Consider the following 24,655-nt stretch of genomic DNA (forward strand, 5'->3'; position numbering starts at 1 on the left):
CCTTCACCACCTCAGACCAGAGCCTGCTGCTGATTGGGCACCTGTGGGGGGGGGGGGGGGGCTGGAGGTAGGGAACTGACATGCCTTCCATCAAGGACTCTGGTGAATCTGCCTTCTCATGTCCAACCCAGGTATGGTCCTGGGGATACAGCGCTCTTTGTTGGATGTTGAGGATGTTGCCTTATGGCTGTTGGTTGGCTGGTGGCTGTTGGTGCTAAGAATCCTAAGTTACTGGCTCTCAGAGTATCTACATGGAGTCACCTAACTCAGGTTATGTTGTGACAGTATTAACCCCAAGGGCATCTGGCCCCTTCCAGGGCTTGCAAAGGCTCGGTCATACTCACGCCCTGTCTGCACTTATCATCGAAGCATTAAGCCCTACTCTGGCCAAAGACAGTTTCCTGTCCTGCTGGGCCCTGGTGTCATTTTCAGGTGTAGGTAGACTGGCCCTGGAGGTGTCAGAACACTTGAGTGACGTGGTCCCACCGTCTACCTAGGAGCTGTTGGAGATGCAGCAGCTCTGTGCTTCGTGTCATACTGATTTCAGAGCTACAGCTGTGCTTTGCTGACAAGTTAGGTCTGTTACAGACCAGAAACCACAAGTGATTTCTTTCTTTTTATCTTAGAAAACATTTCTATTTACAATAAAGTTAGTATGTAAATAATGTACATATGTATTAATTTCTGCAGTGTTTGTTATACAATGTACATACTCCCACAACCTGCATGAAAAAATATCCTATTACTGTTGATATCAGAATTTCTGGCTCTTTTACTGCAAAGCAAACAGCTAGTAAAATGGAGGGCTTACAGCTGTCAGAACTATTGCAAATACTGTGTTCCCTAAATAAAAACACACTGCTAAAACACAACTGCCTCAGACTCAATTCTTCAAAACAGACGTGGCTGTGAGTTTATGGAGAACAGAGTAAAATTGAGCCAGAGTCGTTGAATTTGCTGCCATTTATATACTATATAAATTTTACATGCCATATATACAGTGGGGCAAGTGCTTTTTTAATCTTAAAAAAACAAAGATCAACTTTAGACATCTCTGAACAACACAAACTGTATAAACCATACAGATTATTCAGATACACACTGTATTAAATACAGTCTTTTCCCCACTCCCGTCTCCTGATGCAGGACCAGTGAATTATAAGTGTATCACAGTTTGATAGCATATCCATATTAAAAATAAAATCACAGTATGATTTTTGTCTGTAACTAGAAACTTGAAGGGATCAAGCTGACGACTCAGACTCCAATATCATATTGTCGAGACGAGACACAGTATAAAAAGTGTTAGGTAATAAAAACATACTGTAGGCTTTACAAATAATGTCTGGATTATACATTCATAATGCAAATACTCATCATAACTGGTAAATTGATTGGAATAGTTCCACAAAGTTCAAAAACAGAACTTGTCTATAAAATACATCTTCAACTCTTGAATACAACTAAAATGTGAAGCAAATTAGTTTCTAGTATCAGACATTGCAGAGGAAGCCCTCGAAGGTCTAGTTGAGAGCTTGGGTCTTTAAATTAAATAGACGCACTGTGGGTTTGTCCTTTTGAAGTCCATGGTTCCCAGCTGGCTGTGCACCAGATGTCTAGCTTGGAGGAACATTACATGAAATACAAGTAGTCAACCTGAGTCTGTAGTTAAGCAGCATCTGAGATGGTCTATTCCAGGGCATTATTTTCAGTGTGGTTTTTATGTACACGGTAATTTACAATGTTCAGCAGTGTACAAAGTATCCGTTTGGAATAAGGGCAATTAAGAAAAGGTAAAAACCAAAAAAAAAAAAAAAAAAAAAAAAACCCAAAAAAAAAACCTTAAAAAAAAAAGTTGTCCATGGTAAAGTCTGTACAGTATTTACTAAAGAAGCACCACGCAGTTTGGACAAAGTTACTTTCTATGTTTATAATTTAAGCTGGGTTGGGGATGGCTTCTGTTGAAAATGTTGAATCTGAAAGAAAAGAGGTGCAAGCATTAGCTGAAGGGAGGCTGGATGAAAAGTTCCTAAAGTGAGTTCCTTCCTGAACTGTAGTTGGGAAGCCAGGGAGGCGCCATCTGCTGGGCCCCACAGCTGCTAATCGCCTCAGATTCCACTTTCACTGGGCAGAGGAGAAGCTTACAGTCTTTGTCTTGATGACAAAGCCTGTTAACTAGCTGCAAACTGAGCTTCTGTAGCAGCTCATTTTAAAGCCTTCTTTGCAGACTGGACTGACAGACATTGTTCTTTTTGCTTCACCAAGTGTGGGCTATGAGTTCCTGTCTCTCATGGCCATACAATAAAACACCAACAATCAGGACCCCCAGATATGGCCCTGACCCCTGTGTGGTTCTTCTCTGCTCTCAGATACTTAACCCCACTTCTCAGCACAACTTCCATGTCTAGACACGCTAGCTAGTGGCTGAGTGTATGCTGGAGACACAGACCCCCAGGACTCCAGTCTTTTCTTCAGAATAAACCCAACTATATCCACTCAGCACTTCTACAAACGACCAAAACAGAGACAGGAGAATTGCTTACCGTAATTTTTTTTTTTTTTTTTTTTTTGTTATGAGGCCAAGGCTTTAATCACCTGGAAGGTAAAGTGAGGAAACAATTTAATGTGTGTATAGCTGAGGACTGACTACAATCAGTTCCTGCAGTTTGATGTCAGCTGCTGAAAAATCACTCCTACAGGATGAGCAAGCAGACACTGGCTGGCAGTGCTTCAAAGAACACCAATAGAGGATGCTCTAGAGCCATGCCCGACGACCAGGTCTCTGCCCCAGCATACTGCTGTACATTCTTATGTGACAGACAGATTTCAGCCCAAAGAAATGAGCTGAGAGTCCTACAGAGAGCTGTAGGAAGAACTGAAGTTTGTAAGGAAGGGTCAGTGGTCACAGCAGAGGTGTGGGTGCAGAGGCATTAGCTGCAAACCAGCCACCAGTTTGGGGTAGCCTGATGCAGTGTACGGGTGGACTGCCAAAGAGCAAAAGGTTCCACTCGGTCACTAACACATCTCTGTAGCAACACATGTGCCTTTTATTCGTGACCATAATCTTTGAGTGTCTGGGGCAGAATGGACAAGCTTTTTATATCAGGGACCAGATGATGAAAACCTTTTCGATGGGACAGGCCATGTCTTACCTCTACTGAGTGGCACCAAAACAGTACAACACAAAACACGAGCTTCAGCTAAAGTCTACTGATTTCACACAGTGTTTCACTTGAACAAATACTACTAAGTACTTTCAAGTGTTAGAGCCGTTCTGAATTGCAGGTTAGGCTGTAGCCCCAGGGCTACAGTTTGCCAGCCTCTGCTCTGGCCCTACTGACATTCATATCCCGTACATTTTTTACAAGCCAAATGCTCCCATTTAGAGGAAAAGCTCATTAGAAACAGGGTAGGAAGAGAAAGGGGCAGCCAAGCACACTGGCACTGGTCTATAATCTTAGCACTCAGGAGGGTGAGGGAGGATTGTGAGTTCCGGACTAGCCTGGAACCATCATTTAGGGAGAAGAGATCCAGTAAAAACACCTCAGAAACCAGCAGCCTGGAGGATGCCAGAGCCTCACATTGTAGATACATCTCTAGAGACCACACTACTGAGTTATGGCTTAGGAACTGGGATATGCTAGGGCCTTTAGGGATTCAGAAGTTAACACAATACACACACACACACACACACACACACACACACACACACACACACACACACACACACACAGATGTACATGTGAGTGCACACAAATATACACACAGGCACAGAATACTTTAAAAGCCAAAGTTCTGTGTGACACACATAGGCGCTCTGAGTTCCAGGGGGTCTGAGCACATAGGTTATGCCCGGCCCAGCTCCATGCAACTCAGGCCTTCAACAGAGGTCACACCCAGCCAGAGGTCAAACCACGCTTCTGCTCATTGGGAGGGTACTCAGGCCTTCAACAGAGGTCACACCCAGCCAGAGGTCAAACCACACCTCTGCTCATCGGGAGGGTCTTGTTTGGGGGCATCTTGAGTCCACTCTCACACCCTTCTGTTCCCCTTACATTTCTGTGTTCAGGACCTTTCCCAAAACACGTTACTCAAAGAGCTGTGTCCTTAATTCCCCATCTTCTTACCCTGGCCATACTCTAACAGATGACATCTGTCAGGCCGGCTTTCCATCCTTAAATGCTTGGTTTTCTCCCGGAGAGAGCCACTGTCTTCCAGAGGCAGGCCATCAGCCAGCAGAAAGGTGCCCTCCGTTCTCCGGAAATGGCCGACAGCCTCATAGCTTGAGGACTTCGGTAAATGCATCTCAACATCTTTCATAAAGTCCTCTGACTTCCTCGAATGTCTTTTCTTTTTCTTCTTTTTCTTCCGGTGTCTATGGAGGTCAGTGTCAGAGTATGCTCCCGACAAGTCGGATTCTTGCTGGTGCCTACAGAAGAAGCAGCCAGAGTTCAGCATCAAGGAACACTGCAGTCCTGGGTCTCCATCCCCCGGGACAGTGGCTATGCATCTCTGGGCAAATTTCTCCTGCCAACATGTTTCCTTTCACGGAAACAAGTGTTAAGCCCAAGGTCTTCAATTACAACACCACGGTCCACAGCACTGCTTTGCCTTAGCCAGGCTTGGCACATTCTGCCACATGTCCAGGACAGGACAGAAGGCAGCCGTGACCTGCTGCCTGTTTACAGATAGCTATGGCAATCTTCCCCAGTTTTAATGTTAAGTGATATCAGCTAAAAGATACAGGAATTGCATTCATGCTCACAATTCAGACATCAATTAAGACTGTCACCAACAGTTAAGCTCCTAAGTGATGCAAAACCAATCAGGTGTGGTGACAGCCTGTAAATGCCAGCACTGGGGATACTAAGGCAGGGGGATCTAAGTTGGAGGCCAGCTTGGGCCTCAAAAAAGATACAAAAACATTTAAGACTTCAAAATGAGAAATGGTGGCCTACAAAGGAGACAAAAGCCAAAGAAAGAAATGAGTGTGTCCTAAACTCACTCCAAGTGGGCAAGCAGGCAGAGGAGAAGATACAACAGACACACAAATACGACGATGTATGTCAGGCCAGGGAGAGCAGTTAGGGACCAACAATTTAAAAGCTGTGTGAAACTTTAGAGACGGGTAAAATAATCAAACCTCAGCAAACTCCCATGATTAAAAAAAACAAACTGGTGGAGCAAGACCCAACCCTCTGGCTTGGTATCATCGGGACAGAGCTGGCCAGGCAAGTGCTGTGGCCACTCCAAGCTCAGCCACTGGGTCCCCTCTCCAGGTCTCACCTGCCGTCTCGATCCCGATGTTTATCTTTGGACTTCTTTTTCTTTTTAGATTTTTTGTGCTTCTTCGCCCTTGGCTCTTCTAAAGTGTCCTTCTCTAGATTTTTGTGGGCTTTTTTTTCTAGGCGGCTATCAACATTTTCTAAAGTCTCATACCTCCGTTTCCTCGACTTGACACTTTCGTGTTCATGAAAGCGCTCAGGGAGGCTGTGGCTGCTTTCCTGCACATCCAGAACAGCCTTCTCCTGGGGATGCCTCTCGAGGGGCAGGGCAAGGCCAGGGGCTTCTCGTGGGTTGTGGAAGTGGGGCCGTTCCTTCCCCCGGGGTTGCGGCTCCCAGCCCTTACGGCCCCAGTAGCTGTCTTTGTGTGGACGCCCAGGCTGGGCAGTGTGTTCATGTTCACGACCATGCAGAGGCCGCCACTCTCGGGCCGTGTACGGGGTGTACCTGTCGTGGTAATACCTGCATTTGTCCCACCGCATCTTGTCTGGGTAGAATCTCTCCCTGACCCAGGCACGCTCGTTTTCCAAATGGTGGTACCGGCTCCAGTCCTGCTCTGGGCCATTCCTAACCCGTGAGTGATGGTGGCTGTATCTGCTCAGGGAGCGGCGCTCAGGGCTGGCTCTGTCACCATGGCCCAGGTGCTGGCCCCCATTGCAGTATGTATTAGCAGGGTGGCGCTCCTGCTTGGGCCGCTCTCGGCTGTAGCAGCGCCGCTTCTTATGGTGGTGGTCCTCTGTCCGGGCCCTGCCGTCCCTCACATGCTCCCCACTAGAAGAACGCTCTCTCCGGCTTCGATAATGTCCTCGATCCACTTTCCGGAGGCTGCTCATCTTTTCCTTAGCTGGGGAAGGCTCTTGAACTTTGGGTCCCACCTTGCTTCCATCACCTCTGTCCCCAGTCACCTGCTCGGCAGCCCCTTCACAAGAGCTGGTGGTCCTGTCAGGCTGAGGGGGCACTGTGTCTGCAGAGATCCCTGAGCTTCTGGAAGAGTCTTCCGCTTCCTCGGATCCCTCTGTGCTGAGGTAAAGGAAGAGTTTCTGCTCACACCCATCACCTGTGAGCACTGAGGGAGCCGGGCTCAGCCTCTCCCCTGCTTCAGCCGTGGTGGGGTCCTGCGAGTTCTCGGCTCTCTCCCCTCTCACTGCTTGGGTTGGCTGGCTCGGGCTGGTAGTCAAGTCATCAGGGTCACACGATTCGGGCGCTGGAGCATCCCCCAAGGTAGTACCGGTGGTGTTACAAAGAGCGGTGATGGAGGGCGGAGCCTCCACAGGGCTAGCTGAAACAACAATCGAGGAGTCTTCTTTGGTACAGTTGATGGTAGGTTCCAGGGGTGACATGGTCGTAGGGGTCTTCACGCTCCCATTGGTGACGGCCTCCGGTGTCTCAAAGGGACCAGTCTCATCACTGATGGGCTCCAGCTGTGAAACAGGGTCCTTCGGGGGGCCTTCCCTTGTTGTAGTCCAACTACAGCCCCATCAAAACAAAGAAACAAAAGCGATGGTGAGACTGACAGCTACACAGGACTGCCAGACAGCCCTGCTCAACAGCCTGTACTTTAAGCATAGCTGATGAAATGCAGTACGAGGCTCATCATTCCTGGAAACCAAGTTTTTCTTTTCCCTCATTAAGTATGAAAGAAATCTGCATCAGGACTACTTCCTGTTTTCACAACTCTGCAGCTCTAGACACTTCATACTTTCAGCTAAGTATCTAACTCATCTGAAGAGCTACATGTAGCCAGGCATGGTGGCTACACGTATTTGTAAGCCCAGCATTTGGGAAACTGGGCAAGAATTTGAAGGCAGCCTGATCTACACAGTAAGTTCCAGGCCGGCCTGGACTACACAGTGAGGCCCTGTCTCAAGATCTAGGGCTAAGGGTGTAGTGCAGTTGGTAGTGTTCACCAGCATACACAAACCCTGGATTCTGCCCTCAGCACTGTGTAGAGCAGGTGTGATGGTGCAACCTGACAACCCAGCACTCAGGAGGCGGCGGCGGCAGGAGGATTGAGAATTCAGGGCCATTTTCAGCTACATAGGGGACCGGAGGTCAGTCTCAACAACGTGAGTCCGTCTCAAAAACAAAACCAGGCCGGGCGGTGGTGGCGCACGCCTTTAATCCCAGCACTCGGGAGGCAGAGCCAGGCGGATCTCTGTGAGTTCGAGGCCAGCCTGGGCTACAGCGCGAGATCCAGGAAAGGCGCAAAGCTACACAGAGAAACCCTGTCTCGAAAAACCAAAAAAAAAAAAAAAAAAAAAAACCAGTGTTTCCAGGAATACCACACCTGCAAGAGGGCATGCAGGAGGAAACGTCAGCTGAACCCATCAAGGGAACGTGACTGCTGGCTTCCTAGGCTGGTATTTTACTCTAAGAGGTAAGCTAACAAGACCCACAGACTATCGATCATACCAGCCTTTCCACTATCTGATGTGCTCAGGCACACTGTGTGCTCACTCACACTGTGTGCTCAACTCACACTGGCACACTCACTGACGTGACTCCTACCTCTCTTCACCCAATGGGCCCTTTGCCTGGTTAGTAAGCTTGAAGGTCTCGAGGATTCTGTCTTCGGGAACAGACTGTAAAGGAGCAGGGGTCACCTACAATGAAACAAAGTACTTCAGCTCCAGTGGCCAGCTCCATGCCTAATGAAATCCAGCTAAGTGAGCTATGAGATTTGAGACCTCCCTCCCTGCTGCTTACCTTTCCAGGAAGACCATTAAGTTTGGAAAAGAGGTTTTCTGTGTGTAGATCGGGCTGGACCTGGCAGCTGGTACTGTCAAAGGCCAGGCCGTTTTCTCTCAGGTCGCTGTCTGGGCTATTAGCACCATTTAACGTGACAGATTCTTGAAGCTCCTGAGGCGAAGCCTCACCGTTCTCATCTTCAGCTTCTGGCCTGGCACAGGGAGTGCTGGCCATCATATCTACACCATTCTCCTTGGCCAGGCCCTTTGACTCCTCATCAGACTCTTCTGAGGACTCAGCCCCGTAGGGGACCAGCACGCTGGAGCTCACCTTAGCCTTGCCGTTCACCATGGGCTTAGAACAGGATTCACTAGGGGAAACTGATTTTGCTACTTTATTAGAGACTGATGTCACGGGTGCGTTCGAGGTAGACTGTATTGCAGAGGAGTTAGTGACGGTGGAGGAAGGTGCCGCCTTGCTAGGGGCCTCCAGAGAAGGGCCATGGAGGTTGTTATTCAGCTGTGCCTGACCCTGGCGAACAGGCAACTTGTTGTGAATACTGATGGTAATTTTTTGTTTCTTGGGGTGCTCTGGAATAACTGAGGGCCTGCTGACAGACCAGCTTTGCACAGAAGTCGAAGCATTAACAGGACTGGCCCTGCTGACGCTGGTGTTTCCATTAGGGCTTGACATGGAACTACTTGGTGTGTCTTTCACTGGTGTGGTGCCATTCAAGTGTGGTGCATTCTATAAGGAGGAACCGAACAGTTGGGTCAGGACTCTAGACACAGAGTACACAATGGTTAGGGCCCTTCTCATTTTGGTTTTGGTAACTGACAAGCTTGACCTATGCAGAAATACCTACCATTCTGTTATCTGTTTACAAGCAAACTCTTTCCACACTGCCACACTCCTAAGATGACCCACAGACATGAACAAAGTGTCCCTGAAAGATTTTTACTTCCCTGAGTCCAGCTTTAATTAAGAGCCCAAATACCTAGCCCACAAGAAGTGTGGGAGTGCACGTAAGAGGGGCCTTCCACACACTCCCTAAGCAGCCACTGGATCACTACTCCCCCATCCTGGAGCCTTTTATGTAATAAAGGGCTACAGTGACCTCAGGCAGGAAATTCAGCAGATGAGGCAACTCCTGCAGTGATACCAGGTTTGGGATTCAAGCAGAAATGCATTCCCAACTGAAGCGTTACCTTCATGACATGGGAAGGCAGCTGGGGTCCAATAAACCCTGGGGCTGCCTGCTTGTTGTTGACGACCCGCTGACTGATTCCTGGGCGGGGAGAGGACTGGCCAGGACTATGGGTAGGATGAGTGGGTTCCCCTCCATTTTTCACATCATGTGACCTGAGGACAAAGAATGAAATAGCTTATATGAGGAAGGACATCTCCCTAGAAGATTTATTTATAAATCCAACAGTACTTAGCCTGTCAGACAGAAATGGGAAATGGAGCTTCCGTGTCTCATGGACAGAGCTACACATACCATCTCCATTAGGCTGTCAGTGCTGGGTGCTGAGGCAGGACACAATGAACTGATTCAATGAGCGCCCCTGCCCCTACAAGATACATTACATGGCCCTGGCTATCTTGGAACTGGGTATGTAGGCTAGGCTGACCTCAAACATACAGAGATCCACTGGCCTCTGCCTCTTGGGATTAAAGGTGTGTACCACCACACCCAGCACCAACTGGGTCAAGAAATGTTGGTTTCAGTTTGGATTTTTTGTTATCGTTAGTTTTTGTCTTTTTGCTATTGTTTTGGAGACATGGTCTCATTCTAAAGCTCTGGATGGCTTGGAACTCACTTGTGTAGTTTTGGCTGGCCTCAAACTTGGGGCAATTAATTCTCCTGCCTGAGTCTGAGTACTGGGATTACGAGCATGAGCCTCCATGCCTGGCTCTTAATTATGTTTTAAACTGTATTATTTTGATAGTTCTGCTCTCTAAAAAAACTATTTTTCTGTTTATATTTTCAATTATAAATATACACCATCATAGAAAATCTATAATATCAACTGTCAATGACTCTACATCTCCCCTTCTGATTCAGATTGTCTCCCAGGCGTTTTGCCCATACCGTTCTTTTCAGTACCTGCATTTAATATTTCAAACTGTTTCCCCTCCATATACATTCAGCACTTTCCCAGAGCATAGAAAAAATAAAAAAGGCTTTATGAAAATCACTCTCAGCAGAAAGATCAAGAAATCAAGGTCATTCTGCATTATACAGTAAAGTCCTGATCTCCCCCAACAAATTACTCTTAACACTGGTATAGTACCTCAACCTGTGGATATGATCATTCTGACCTGGTTGAGTATCTGGGGATAGTCTTAATTTTCAGCTACTTGGCATACTTTGTGGGGCTGAAAATGTGGCTGATAGAAGGCCTGGCTGGCATGTTTGAGACCCTGGGTTCTACCCCAAGTACCTTACAAAGAAAGGAGACAACTTGGAGCATGTATCAGATTTCTCCAAAAATAGAACTGGTGAGTTAAGAGCTTGCAGCCACAGCAGACAGAGTGGGCCCGAGTGCTGGCAGTGTCCACTAGAGGCCTGTGTTCACGCTGGGGAGGTACTGGCTGAGAGAGAAGAGCACAAGAGCACACAGCCCCCTTCCATGGCCTCCTCGGGGCTGCTGTTCCCTCCTTCTACGCTTGTCAGGGAGCAGGAAGCTACAGCAAACTTACACTCGGAAAGACCTCATGCTCAGGCACATGGCAATTAATCTTTAACTTGCTGTTTTTAAAAAGCAGCTCAAAATTAAATATGTTGATGAGGGGAAGAGAAATTGACACAACAGCAAAGCTGACAACTTGTGTTCCAGTCAATACCTGATATAGAAGAGCACGTAAGCTTGCTGGTTAAGCACCGACCTAATATCACTGGTGGACACGATGGAATCATTCATCTGATACCAGAGGCCATTGCTAGCCTGTCAAAGAAACCACAGAGAGGCTGGATTGAGTCTGATGTCAAGGACCACAGTCAAAAACCACCTAAGAAAAATAGACCATCACACCTCACTGTAAAAGCCCCACTGTTGACCCCAGGAATCCAGTGCTGTCCCACAGCAGACTTACTAGCCACCCAGCAGCTTACCTTTATGTAGCAAAAGTAGTGGCCAGCATGACAGTTAAAACCAGTGTGTACCAGCACAGCATACAAAACATAAATAATTGGTTCCCCATTGGGCTGAGACATATAGGGCCGAATATCAAGGTACTCAGGATATTTCACATCCTAAAAATAAATGGGAAGAGTTAGGGCCGTCATCTCTGAAGACACAGGTGGCCCATGTTTTCAACTACAGGCATACACCTAAGGATGGTGTTTGAGGAAGGGACTAGCAGGACCTACAACCCTTGACCCCAGAAAGCCAATGCATGGAGTAGAAGAGAGCTGAGGGTAATCCCATTGTTTTTATTTGCCATAAATAAGGAAGGATCCACACCGTGAATCTTCAACAAAATGTAACAGGGACAACTCTAGATGTCACTCATGACTTATTTTAAGTGACTCAAGCATGTGTTATATCTTAGCCACTTTCATCATTAATTGAGAAGAAAAGGGGAAAATTCAATGTACAGTGATTAAAAAAAAATCACAAATCATGTATATACCTTAGCAATTTTTCCACCAGTGAAGTTGGCAAAGCGCTTCAGTGAAATGGTGAGAACATTAGAGGACCTATGGATGGTGAATCTCTTTGAAGCTGGAACCATTTTTTTGCACCTTGAAACACACAGGAAGGAAAGGTTGGGATGCTTGGTATAGATACTTCAGTGTTTCAGTTTTTATTTTCCTAAAATACTCTAAGTTAATATTTAAAACAAAGAAATTAAATAAAAACAACAACAAAACATCTCAGTCAAAATAGTAAAATTAGAAATTCCAGGAGGGCGGGGGTGTGGGTCGCCTTTTATGGACAAGGCCCCGGGTTCAATCCTCCATAACATCCACATACACAGAGTAGTAATAATAATTAATAATGGAAGGAACTGCCTGACAACATAAAAGATATGTAATCTGATTGTTCAGGAAGATTAAAATTCAAAAGCCAGGCTGGGCCACATAAAAGACTCTGCCTTTAAAAAGACAATTCCAAACACTCAATAACTGATAACTTGGGTTAGGATACAGCTCCATAGTAGGGAACTTGCCTAGCACATGTGAGACTCTGGATTCCACACCCAGTACCCCAAGCACAAAGGACAGTGAAAAAGAAAATCACCTAAAAAGCACTTAAAATTGAGTCAATGTCTAACTTGAAATAATCCTAGGAAAGCAAAGCCCTCTCCCCAAAGAGGGAGGAAGCTGTCACCCTGGCATACTTGCTGCATTTGTAGGAGTTTTCTCCATCCAGTTGTTCCGGCTTCACAAACTGCTCTAATGCCTTGGTAACACTCTGAGCAGCCTAGGAAAGGGCATAAACATCATGTCACTATGCACACTGCCAGGGGTTGAGATAGATAGACAAATGCACACACATATACTCCTACCCTTTGGGTAGAAAAGCAACAGGAAATGTTTATGTAATTTTATGTTACTGTTCATAATGTATCTACTTTTATACATCTACACAAGAAATTATACCCTACCCCCCACTTTAAAGACAAGCAGATTAAACAGAACAAAAGTAGATTGCAGTTTGACTTACACTAGCATAAAAATAAAACCAACAAGAACCAGGCATGTAAACTATGGAATATCTTTACTAGACCCACTATAAAATTGCCTAGAGAACAATACTTCCAAGCAGAATCAAATGAAAACAGCAGACAGGCTAAGGCATAATCATAAACCTATCTTCATAAACAGGAAGCAATTTTGGGCTTGAGAGATGGTTCAAAGGTTAAGAGTGCTTGCTGCTCTTCCAAAGACCCAGAGTTCAGTTCCCAGCACCCACAGGCTGCTCGCATCATCTATAACTCCAGCTCCAGGGATCCAATGCCCCATTCTAGCCTCTGCAGGAACACACACACACACAACACATACTCACAGATACACAGACACTGAAGTTTCTAAATCTTTTTTAAAAAGCAAGCAAGCTATTGTGGAGCAGTATAGATCACACCACTCAAGAATGATTCTGAGAAACAGGTTTTGCATTTCTATACAATATTTCTCCTTTGTTTAAATAAGCACAGAACTGCATCTGTAATCAGAAAAACAAAGGTTCCAAACAACAAAAAACAAGACTGTGAAAAGTTCAATGAGCTAAAATTTCTAAGAACAACCACCATCGATGTTTGAATGATATGAACATTCATAAAAAGTCCAAGGCTACGAAAGGATGTTAACTACCGTTAACTGCTAAACTCACCTTAATCTCCAACGTTATGTCCAGATATGGATCAAAGGTATCTGAAACACCCTTGCAATTTAAACATTTAACTGAAATGAAAGAAAATATGAACAGTAAGTTCTTGCCTTACCAACTACTGAAAGGACAGAATACATTTCAAAATAAAGAATGTAAAGATACAACTTTTATTACAGTGAGCGAAAAGCCTGTAAGTAAATCCTACACACTGTGGGTAGAAGTGCCATAAACTTAGCCCCTATAAGCCACTGGCTGAAATACAAAGTTCTATAACCTCTAGATACCTTATGATCCAGAAATTAGAAGACTTCACCCTGCACAAGCGTTTGCACACATGAAGGTATCTGATTATGAATGCTCTATAGTGCACGGATACTAATACCATCAAAACAGAAACCCATTTATTCCTCAACAGGAAATGAGATTGAATTCTAACTTCAACTGGAAGCTTTCTAGCAGTAAGAGAAATATGAAGAGCTTATGCACAGTATGCTCCCAGTTTGTCTGTGCATAAGCACGTACCAGAAGAATATACTAGAAGCAAAGGTCTGAGCAGACCTGAAATCTACTTTTCATTATTATTCCACCCCTACTGTTTGCATTTTAAAACCCTAAGTGTGTATGTTATGATGAACTTTCAAACAAAGTTTACCTCGAGATCTTAGGTAGCCTCCAAATATCTGGCAGACCAGGGTGGTAGCTTGGGTGTGTCTGTCTAATCTGAAAAACATCCAGATAGTGACATGAGAGGAGAGCTCGGCAAGTACTGTGGCCGGATTCTAAAAGCATCTGTTTATAAAGGAACAAGAATTCAGAGGAGAGTCACAAACAATGATGTCAGCATGTGTGGCAGCTGGAGATCAGCCCACTGGGAAGCCTTAAGAGGAGGGAAGGACCTGTTAGGACGGAACTTGAGGCAGAGAACTGAGAAGACGCTCTCTGCAGAGCTGTGCTGCTTTCCTTGCTGAGGCCTGGCAAGGGGAGCTGAAGGCAGAGCACCTTCCTCTGCTCAGCAAAATGGTCACTCAGACCCATCCTTGAGACTTGAGATAGTGAGAGCACAGAGGGACATGTGCAGGTATCTGCAACCACAAAGGTGGGTTGTGACCTTTCATTCTAGTCTTCCTGGATCTGCATTGGGTTTTAAAAAGCTACAGAACTGATACCCGAAGAGGGTGGGGGGGGGGGGGATTTCAGAGTCTGGAGATGAACAAGGAAAGCATCAGGCATGACTAAAGAGGAAAAGCAGCTAGATTCAGACCTGGAAACTAAACAGCAGCAAGACTGTTGCCCAGCATGTAGGATCAACAAATCCGAATGGGTACAGTAAGTCCATTTCCTTACAGTTCAGTCATTTTAAAAGACTGCAGATCAGGGGAAGGTACAGCAGACAGATCTTGTGCCTTCGAGGAGACAGGCTGAGAGCATGGCCTGACGAAGCAGCGCTGACTCTGCTCACTTACTTGTTGCTGCCATTTAAACAGGCTTTCTGCATGGCATCAACTGTGTACTGAAGAAATTCATGGGCGTCTTCTTGGTTTCCAAAACGGAAGTGTCTAGCTATACCTATAAGATTTGAAGAAAGACAAGGCCTTATTATTAGATACCCTGTGCCATGGTGACACCCTTAAAAGCTACAGCTTGAACTATGTGCCTGGAAAAATCCCTGAATGACTTGTTTTTTGAGACTGAGTCTTATGGATCTCAGGTGGGCCTTAAACTCCCCATATAATTGAAGATGACCCTGAACTACTGATCCTCCTGACTTCAGTTTCTAAGTATTGGGATCATAAGTATTTGCATCACCACACCCAGATCACCTCTTATTTTCAACAGCTTTTTAGGCAAAGGGATAACCATATACCTAATTACCCAGCTACAACCTTGAATGAGTTTTGTATTCATTTTTATTACAACTTGGCTACTTAAAATGATAAAAAGATATAGCACAAAAAGCACATTGATAAGCTAGGAGTGATGGCACATGCCTATGCTTTAGTACTTGGGATATGGAAATCAGGAGTTCAGAGCCATCCTTGGCTACACAGCAAGTTCAAGGCTAGGCTGGGACCCTGTCTCAAAAAGCATGAAGTGTGTAAGAAAACTGCATACAAGCTCTGAACAGTGTTGTACACCTGCATCCTCAGCATTTGGGAGGATGATACAGGAGGAGTGCCATCGGTTTGGGGCTAGCCTGGGCTACAGCATGAGCCTTTATCTCAAAATACGAAAAGGAGGCAATGTGGATGATAACAAATAACTAGACATGGAATACTGACATGAGCTACTGCAGTTGAAACTTACGCCGCATTTCATTGATGACGAACATGGGCTTGATAACGTCCCCAGGGTTGCTGAGTGCCTGGGTAATATGTGTTTGCATTATGCACATCATACAAAATCCTTCTGCGTGGCCTGCAAGATAATAAGAATCCAAATGGGCAAAATGTGACAATATGCAACAGGAAGATAGACCAGAACTGAGTGGCAGATGCCCAGGATGCAGCAACAGTGCCAGCTCCCATGTGCATGCCCTGAGCTTGCTGCTATCATTAGTTTTCATTTCATTACTCTAGGAAGCCTGAGTGATTGGTCTATACTGACTGTTTTAAGGACAAGAGAAGAAATGTGCCCAAAGTCAGATCTCTATTAAGCAGCAGAAGTGCAAGACAAAGGTTCTGGCTGTTTAGTGGAAGAAGGCTACTCTCTAAGCACAAAAATGTGAACAACTACAGCAGCAGAGACCTGTGCAGCACAGTGGCAGATGCTTAGCATGTGTGAGGCCGAGTTCAATCTCCAGCACATCACAGAAATTAACTAAAAAGGGATTAAAAGTAGGAAATGTCTAGAAGAAAACAGTAAAAATATCTCTGACCTCAGACTAGGTAAAGAATTTTACATCATATTTATTGTGTTTGTATGTGTTTGGACACACATGCCAGTGTGTGGAAGGCAGAGGACCATTTGTGGGAGTTGGTTCTTTCCTTCCACAACATGAGTCTCAGGTATTAAATTCAGGCTGTCAGGCCTGGTGGCAAGCAACCTGACCCTGATCATCCAGCTGCCAGCTCAAGACTTCTTAACAGAACATTTTAGATATAACTGATAAAAAATAAAAAGTAATGCACACAAATTCGGACAATAAAAAATAAACTTTCCAAAATACACTGAGATGAAAAGACACCTGTGAGTGAAAACATTTACAAGTCTCAATCTAACATTTCCAAAATATTAAAAAAAAAAACAAAACCCTCAAAATTCAACAACTGTAAAACTAGCTTGTTTACAGACAGGCAGGATTTAAAAGGTGAGGGGGAGCCGAAGATGTAAGCTCATGACAGACTGCTTGCCTAGCATGCATGAAGCCCTATGCTCCAACCCCAGCACTCCATAAACAGGACATGGTGGTGCACACCTGGAATCTTAGCACTCAGGAGGAGGCAGGAGGATCACAAGTTCAAGGACATCCTCTACTAGTAGTACAGCCTGTGTGGGCTTGCCTGGGCTAGGAGATCCTGTCTCAAGAAAAAAAAAAAAAAGATTTGAATAGGTATTTCATTTCAGAAAAGTAAGTATCCAGAGTTCGATTCCCCAGAAGATGTTTAACATCATTACTAATTAGGGAAGTACAAACAAAAGTCCCAACAATCAGAGAGACTACTAAATGTCCCTGATGGTGAATGGTCATGATGGTGAAGACTGGGGCTGAGGGTACAGCTGAGTGATAAAGCATTTGCCTAGCAAGCATGAGACCCTAGGTTCAAGCCCCAATACCAAAAAAAAAGAGGCCTGTTCACACCGTGTTAGAAAATGTATGGTGCAAACAGAACCTTCATCCCTGCTGGTCAGGACTTAAATATCATAATCCCTTTGGAAACAGTTCTGTACTGTTTAAAAGTTATGTGCCCAACATAGGATGAAGCCATTTCATTCTTACTCAAGAAATATAAAATACTTATTTTATAAAGACTGGCAAATATTTGCACCAGCTTAAATTTTTGTTGTTGTTGTTTATTTATTGGAGACAGGGTCCCAGGTAGACCAGACTGGCTGGAACTCACTTTGTAGTAGAGGATGACCTTGAACTCCTGGTCCTCCTTCCTCCACCTCCCAAGTGTGGAGCAGTGTAATTCGTGATGGCTCAAAACAGGTTAATAGCCAACCAAATAGTGGTATGCTTATTTATGGAATACTACTCAGCAATAAAAACAAACCACTGATACATGCAACCAACAGAATAACGTTGAATTAATTATGCCAAGTCAGGCAAAATAAAATACATACTTTATAACTCCATATATGCGACATCTTAGAAAAAAACCCAAACTCATCTGCTGTGAAAGGGCATATCAGGAGTTGCCCAGGGTAGAGGAAGGGAGCAGGTGCAGCAGGGAAATGGGCAGAGTAGAGGAGCCCTAGGAAACCTTAGGATAGGATGAAGGCAAATGTGGTCACAATCTCACAATTAACCTGTGAATCTGAAGTATGTGATTTACTGTATATCAATCACACCTCAAAAAAGCTGTGGAGAGGGATGGGGACAGTAGTCAAAACCCCTGAACTGAATGATTTCATTTCAAATTTCACTAATCAACTCTGAGCTGGGCTTCTACTGAGTTAAAAGAAATCTAAAACCAAGAATGCCAGCTCACACCTCTAACCCCAGCACTTGGAAGGCTGAGGAGGATGTCTGCCTTGATTTTAAGGCTGGCAGAGCTACACAGTGAGACACCCCAACCCCCCAAAAACTAGGGGGGTTTGAAATGTCAAATGTCAAAAATAAACTTCTTTTAAAATATTTTACAGATCAAATTAGGTGTGAAATGCTCCTTATGCAACCCAAACACTAACCCTGAGTCGTCCCCCACCCCCACCCCCACATCCCACCTTCATCCCGGTTTCTAAATCAGCAAACCAACTTCCCAGTAATCATAACTTGGTTTCTGGGTTTGTTTTGTTGTTGTTGTTACAGGCTGAGGATTAAACCAATGCCCTGGTGCATGCTAAGTGAACACACTACCACTGAGCAAAATACCATGCCCATGGCCATGTAACTTCACTAAATACTTCATGTTCAAGACAGCATCAAGGAAGCAAACCACAGCACTGAAAACATGCATACAAGAGTACACAGCACTCACATGTCTTGGAGTGTTCATGGGATAACATGTAATTGGCGAGGGGTGGTGTGTAGGTCAGACACTGCAATGCAGCATTGGCAAAACAGGTATTGCCCAAATTCTGGAGCCCAGCGCCAACTCGATGAGTTTGCTGCCACTTAAGACAAATCTTTTCAGATGGAAATAGAACCTTTTGAGGAGGAGCAATGCCATCACCTAGGACTTAAAAAAAAGAGAGAACAAAAAATTAAAAACAAAGCTTTGCACATTTCACAAGCAAAACACACAGCAATGCCTGGATCTGATCAAGCTCCTCTACCTCATTCTCAACCTGCCACAAACACCGAGGAGACAGCCACACTGAAGTCCAGAGTCTGAGGTGAGATCAACTCCTCTCATCGGGCTTCTTCAATCATTTTCAAACACAAGGGATGGATACAAATGAAAGGATCTTAGAGATATAAATTCACTTAATGTGTAGATTTCATTTAAACTAATTAAAAACAATACTGACTGGATTTATTTGTACTTATGTGTGTCTGTTCCCACATGTGGGCACATACAAGCACTGGTTCCCATGAAGGCCACAAGAGGGTGTAAGACCCCCTGGGCTTGAAGTCACAAATAGTGACTCACTTAACAGTGGTGCTAGGAAGTGAACTAGGGTCCTCTGCAAGAAGGACCAGCACATTTAACTGCTGAACCATCTCTCCAGTCCCAGACATTTTTTATTTTTGTGAAAGAATTCTCTAAGATGTACATACTAAAATTCTTATAGACAATGTGGCATATTAGACTTGTTCAAAATACCAGGGAAAGACAAGGTGTGTGTGCCTACTAAGTACAACTCCCCAGGCACATGTGCTTATACACACACACACACACACACACACACACACAGGAGAAGGGGTCAGTGGGTGGAGTACAGCTAAGTGGCCATGTCAAAATTGACTGATGGCTATGTGAGCGTTCACTAGAATTCTATCTATTTTCTCATACTTTTTCATAAAAAGGGTCTGGGATTGTAGCTCAGTTAATAGAATGCTTCCCTAGAAGGCACAGAAAGTCCTGCGTTTAACCCCCAGCCCTGCTTGCCATCCCAGCATTCGGGGGTAGAGATGAGAGAATCAGGAAGACAAGAGAATCAAGGCCAGCTTTGGCCACATAATGAGTTTGAGGCCAAGATAAAAGTTTATCCTTCAATAAATTGGGAATTTAAAAAAAAAACATCCATATCCTGAGAACTAAAACTCAATCTACCCTCCTATGTGTGACACATGTTCGTAGTGGGTGTGGGGGGATGAAGAATGAGTGCTCATTAGAAGAAAATGAGACAGTGGCAGACTTGAAAAGCACTGCCCTCCGAAGCATATGCACAGGAGCTCAGGCAGCAATTCTGCAATCATACCTTGGTCCTTTGGTGGCGATGGTTTTGATTTATCGGGTACAGATGAATTAGAATAAACTACAGCACCAGGCACTGGCCCTAATGAAAGTGTATGATTTGAAACATCACTTATTGAAGACACGGCACCCCAGGTGCCAGAGCCTGTGTCCATGTCTTCAGGTGAGACCGCCTCAGAACTGCCAGGCTGGTTCTGACAGGATGATGGGTCTGAAGGTTCCGTTTTGTCAACTATGGTCATTTTTCAACCCTGCAAAAGACAAAAAGTATGTTTGTCAAAGGGTGAGAAGAGCAGTCTACTTCGCCAGCCTGGAAATTTCTGTCTAGCCACTTAACACTATCTTCAAACAAATCACCCAAACATAAAACATTAGTGGGGGTAGAGATGTAGCTCAGCTGGTAAAGGTCTTGCCTAGCATCCATGAAGCCTGGGTTCCATCTCCCATATTTCATAAACTAAACTGGCATAGTGGTGCATGCCGGTAATCCCAGCATTGGAGAGGTGCAGGCAGGGGATCAAGAGTTCAATACAAGACCCTGTCTCAAAAGCAGCAGCACCAACAACAAAAAACGTGTATCCTATACCATATCCCCCAAATCATCTTTCAGTTTATAATTAGGCACCTCAATTCACAATTATATATTTAACTAAGAACATTTTTTTTCATCTCTACTGCTTTAAGCTAGGAACATTCCACACTTTTAATATACTTGACTACATTTTCAATTCATATACCATTTCTCAGGGCAAAATCTTAATTACATAAAGAGAATATGTAGCTTTGATTTTTTTTCCCCCCGGGACAGAGTGTCTCCATATAGTTTTGGTGCCTGTCCTGGATCTCGCTCTGTAGACCAGGCTGGCCTTGAACTCACAGAGATCCACCTGGCTCTGCCTCCTGAGTACTGGGATTAAAGGTTTGTGCCACCACTGCCCGGCCTAGCTTTGATTTTTAACTCAAAGTCTAAAATACCATTGTATGAAATTTGAAGTTTTGAAAAATTATAGCTACAAAAAAGTCTTATCAATGAAATGTATTTTCCTGAAGTCTACATATATGGATTTATAACTTTTAAAATGAAACCTGTGATTTTACTAACATCAAACTTTGAACACAAATGTGTGTATTGAATTCTCTATGAATCTTATTTTCAAATCTACTAATTGAGCTTTTTCTATGTGCTGGGCATCATATTAATTGCTGAATATATATTAACTTGCTAAATTTTCATGATGAACCTTCAATCAGTCAAAATCTGCAAGGTTTACAGAATGAAGCAGTAATAGCAACTCAAACTAGTCAGTGGCTGGGACAGAGAGCCAAGGCCAAGGCCGAGCAACTCGGCTGGGCTGTTGCTTGTCCAACCACTGTACCACCTAGTCAACACAGTGCTTTTAAGAATCTACATGTCACACCCTGAAGAAAACCTTTTAGGAGTGTTCCACTGACCTCCCTATGGCTCTTCCCAGTATCTGATCTTGGCACACTTTGGTCTCTGGAACGTTCCCACCATAGGGTCCATTTTTAGTCCCCATTCTCACTGAGCTCCTGCAAGCTATTATCTTCCAGCTTTCTACTTCTGGCCAGTTAACACTTTCAATCCTCAGGTTTAGAATTCACTCACTCCTCTAGGATGTTTCCCCTGACAATTCCTTTCATCCCAAGACTGTATTAGAAACCCACCCTAGAGTGTTTCCTTGACAACACTTTTCACCCCAAGACTGGGTCAGAAACCCATCCTAAAAACTGCCCTCTGCTGATATCTACAGTAGCATGCAGTAAAAACTTACTCCACCCTACCTGGCATGGGGAAAGCTTTCCAAACATGTGTTCTACAAATGAATGGAATCATGAAAACAGGAAGGAACTAGTGTTTGCTTTGAGCACCGGCTTGTGCTGAGTGATTTTACAAGGCATCTCATTTAGTCCTTTAAAAACTCTGAACTAAGCCGGGCGGTGGTGGCGCACGCCTTTAATCCCAGCACTCGGGAGGCAGAGCCAGGCGGATCTCTGTGAGTTCGAGGCCAGCCTGGGCTACCAAGTGAGTTCCAGGAAAGGCGCAAAGCTACACAGAGAAACCCTGTCTCGAAAAACCAAAAAAAAAAAAAAAAAACTCTGAACTAAGGAAGCACCTCTAAAATCTGGCCTTTAGATATTCACTACTGTAAAGTACAAACGGTAATAAAATCCTCACGTACTTGCCACTTCAGTGAACAGTGTCACCATGTGCTTGCTGTTCACAATATAAGGTTGTTTCTTAAAAGCTTCAACCTTCTTGTTTACAATTTTTAATTAAAGGGAAGTACAATGTGAAGAGTTATATAAAAATAGAAAGTCAATTATATCTGATTTGAATATTTAATCAAGTAAAGATAAATGACCTTCATTCACAAGAAAGATTGAACCTATTATCCAAGTAAAGTTTACACTTTTCTCATCCTACAGGCAAAAGAAATAAAAAGTGTATTGATGAAAGAAAGAAAAACAAGAAACAGGAGGGAGAGTTAGTTAAAGGAAGAAAGCCAAAATTGAGCAATAAGGAAAGGTTAATCTACCCTTAGTTAAAATAACATTAATGACAGTAAAACCCGATTTTCCTGGGATAAGCAACCTTTCCAGACAATGATTAACAACCAACCAAATAAAACATCACTATTCTAGGAAAGGTGGGGTGGCAGGCTTAAAAGAAAAAATATTAAGGAAAACACAATTCTAGTCATCAATAAGTATGTTATTGTTTGATTCTGGCAAGACTAACCAAATCCATTCATCATTCTTCATTTAGATATTCAGCCAATGAAATCTTACCCTAAAACTATCAGGTATCAAACTAAACTCTGCCTCTTATAGAGATAACCTTTCTTAAAACCCAACTATACTGTGTTAAGACAGGATTCATGTGGCTCCTGTACTTTATTCTTACTAAAGCTTCTGAAGGTTAGTGTTCAAAACAGGACTGTGAAAGTAGTAACTACTTAATGAAAGTTGAGCATTCCCCTAACACCCTCTCATGACATACAAAGTGACAAGAGACCATTTCAAAAGACTCCAGCAACCTGAACAGGGACCAAAGTTGGATAAATGAGCAGGACTGAGAACTTTTACTTGGTTATGTCTCTTTTATGGGGAGTAAATGCTAGGCTATGTTAATCTTTTTCATTTTAAAAAACAATTATCACTAAACATTGTGTCACTCCACATACACTGAAGGAATAGTCAACACACACAAAAAAACTTCATTATACACGACTTCTTCATAAACAATGTATTATATTGTTTACAAGTTCTTGTAACATTTCCATTTTAAGAAACTTTAAAAAGATGCCATTTGAATTTTATATTAGGTAAATATTATATTTATATTAATATTATATTTAAGTAAACGGAATGATTAGTCTTAAACCTCTGCAAACCAAATACTTACTGTAGTCTTGATTCAATGATTACAGAAAAGAAAGTGAAACTGTCCCTAAGTAAAAACAAGTGTAACTGATTATTCACAGACCTATGCACCTGAATGAGTGACATGTTAAAAGCAAATGTCTAAAATGCACCCTTTGAAGAAAACGTTAGCCTCCATAGACAGCTATAAGAACCTGCATCGGGTTGTTACTTTGTAAAAGGGGCGTTAACTAGTTTCTCAACACTTTCTGTCACTTGAGTGTATTTACTTGAAAGAACCACAAACAAGCAAGCCCTAAGGCCTTCAAATATAAAAGAGCTATTCAACAAAAGTAATCTCAACTGTATTCATTCTAGGGAGGTTAAAGTCCTAGATTGTAAAACTTTGGTCCCGTCAAATTTTCATTTCAAACATCTGAACCCGATCCCTCCCACCCGCCTTTCCCCCCAGGTAAGTTGGTTCTTCCTGCCCCAAAGATAAAGAACGTGAGGGAGGAAGGCACACTTGCTTTTTTTGGAGGGGAATGAGCTACGGGGCTCCTCCCCCCAACACCCCCAGCCGCCCGCCTCTCCTTCGGGTGCCTGCTCCGGCGTGGGCAACTCGGGCATTCTGCGGAGAAGCCGAGTGGACCGCGCCCGGGTGGCAAAGTTTGTCTGGGGTGGGGGCGGGGGTGGGGGCGGGGAGGCCAGCCCCGAGCTCCGAGGGGCCCGAGGTGGCTCCTGAGGCCGGGGGTGGCAGTCACGCGGGGGGCGGCGGGCGGGCCCCGGACGCCGGCTACACTGTCCCGGCGTGCACACGCCCACCCCGGCAGCTCCAAACGCGCCGGGCGGCCCGGGAGCAGCCGGCTGCAGCGCGGCCCGGCCCGCTGGCCGAGGGGGCGGGCTGGGGCCCGTGGGGGTGGGAGCGCGGTGGCCATGGCAACCATGGGGGTCCGGCCCTCCCCGTGCAGCCCCAGCGCTGCCTTCGCTGCGAGCCCTCCCGCCCGCGGTGGCCGCCGCCTCCTGCTCCGCGGGCCTGACTCGGCCGGGCGGCAGCAGCGCCGGTCCCGCAGCCGTGGGGTCCCCGGGCCGCCCGGTGCCTGGAGAGGGGGCGGCGGGCGAGGGGCCGCGCCAGTACCGGCGGGCCGCGGCCGGCTGAGGGTGGCGGGGCGACTGAGGCCGCGAAGGCAGGACACGCGGCCGGGCCCCACGCCAGCCTGCAGCGGGCGGGAAGGAGGCGGGAGCTTACCTGACCCGGCTCGGCACTCGCTCCATCCCCCTCGGCCGCCGCCGCCGCCGCCGCCGCCGCCGCCGCACACAGCCCAGCCGCCCGGCGGGGGACAATGACGTGCCTCCATCCGGGCACCGCCGCCGCCGCCTCCGGGTCAGCGCCGCACCCGCAGCTCGCCGGCCGGGCCGCCAGGGGGCGCGCCA

The 24,655-nt window shown here is 45.2% G+C and overlaps 1 protein-coding gene across 2 annotated transcripts; it reads right to left on the reverse strand.

The window, feature by feature from the left end:
* Positions 1-948: 948 nt before the first annotated feature.
* On the reverse strand, positions 949-24,590 carry Usp42 (ubiquitin specific peptidase 42). 2 transcript variants are annotated; one of them, XM_052754379.1, is made up of 18 exons: positions 24,471-24,590; positions 19,842-20,088; positions 18,455-18,655; positions 15,618-15,728; positions 14,777-14,879; positions 13,966-14,033; positions 13,314-13,384; positions 12,322-12,404; positions 11,611-11,722; positions 11,090-11,230; positions 10,822-10,922; positions 9,180-9,333; positions 7,990-8,718; positions 7,792-7,886; positions 5,287-6,750; positions 4,128-4,429; positions 2,544-2,595; positions 949-1,976 (listed from the first exon to the last, which is right to left on the reverse strand). In XM_052754379.1, the coding sequence occupies exons 2-17, from the start codon at positions 20,077-20,079 to the stop codon at positions 2,588-2,590; spliced, it is 3,981 nt and encodes a 1,326-aa protein (XP_052610339.1). In that variant the 5' UTR covers positions 20,080-20,088; positions 24,471-24,590; the 3' UTR covers positions 949-1,976; positions 2,544-2,587. The 2 variants fall into 2 exon arrangements, with proteins under 2 accessions (XP_052610339.1, XP_052610337.1); XM_052754377.1 differs by lacking the exon at positions 2,544-2,595.
* Between the last annotated feature and the right edge of the window lie 65 nt (positions 24,591-24,655).

This window comes from Peromyscus californicus, unplaced genomic scaffold (genome assembly GCF_007827085.1).
Source record: "Peromyscus californicus insignis strain IS unplaced genomic scaffold, ASM782708v3 Scaffold_2__1_contigs__length_46816999, whole genome shotgun sequence".
NCBI lineage: Eukaryota > Metazoa > Chordata > Mammalia > Rodentia > Cricetidae > Peromyscus > Peromyscus californicus.

Coding starts and splice junctions, on each gene's coding strand:
- Usp42 (XM_052754377.1), bottom strand. CDS start 20,079: ATGACCATAGTTGACAAAACGGAACCTTCAGACCCATCATCCTGTCAG. Junction 8,719..9,179: donor TGCCTTCCCATGTCATGAAG/GTAACGCTTCAG, acceptor TCCTCCTTATAG/AATGCACCACACTTGAATGG. Junction 7,887..7,989: donor TTAATGGTCTTCCTGGAAAG/GTAAGCAGCAGG, acceptor GTTTCATTGTAG/GTGACCCCTGCTCCTTTACA.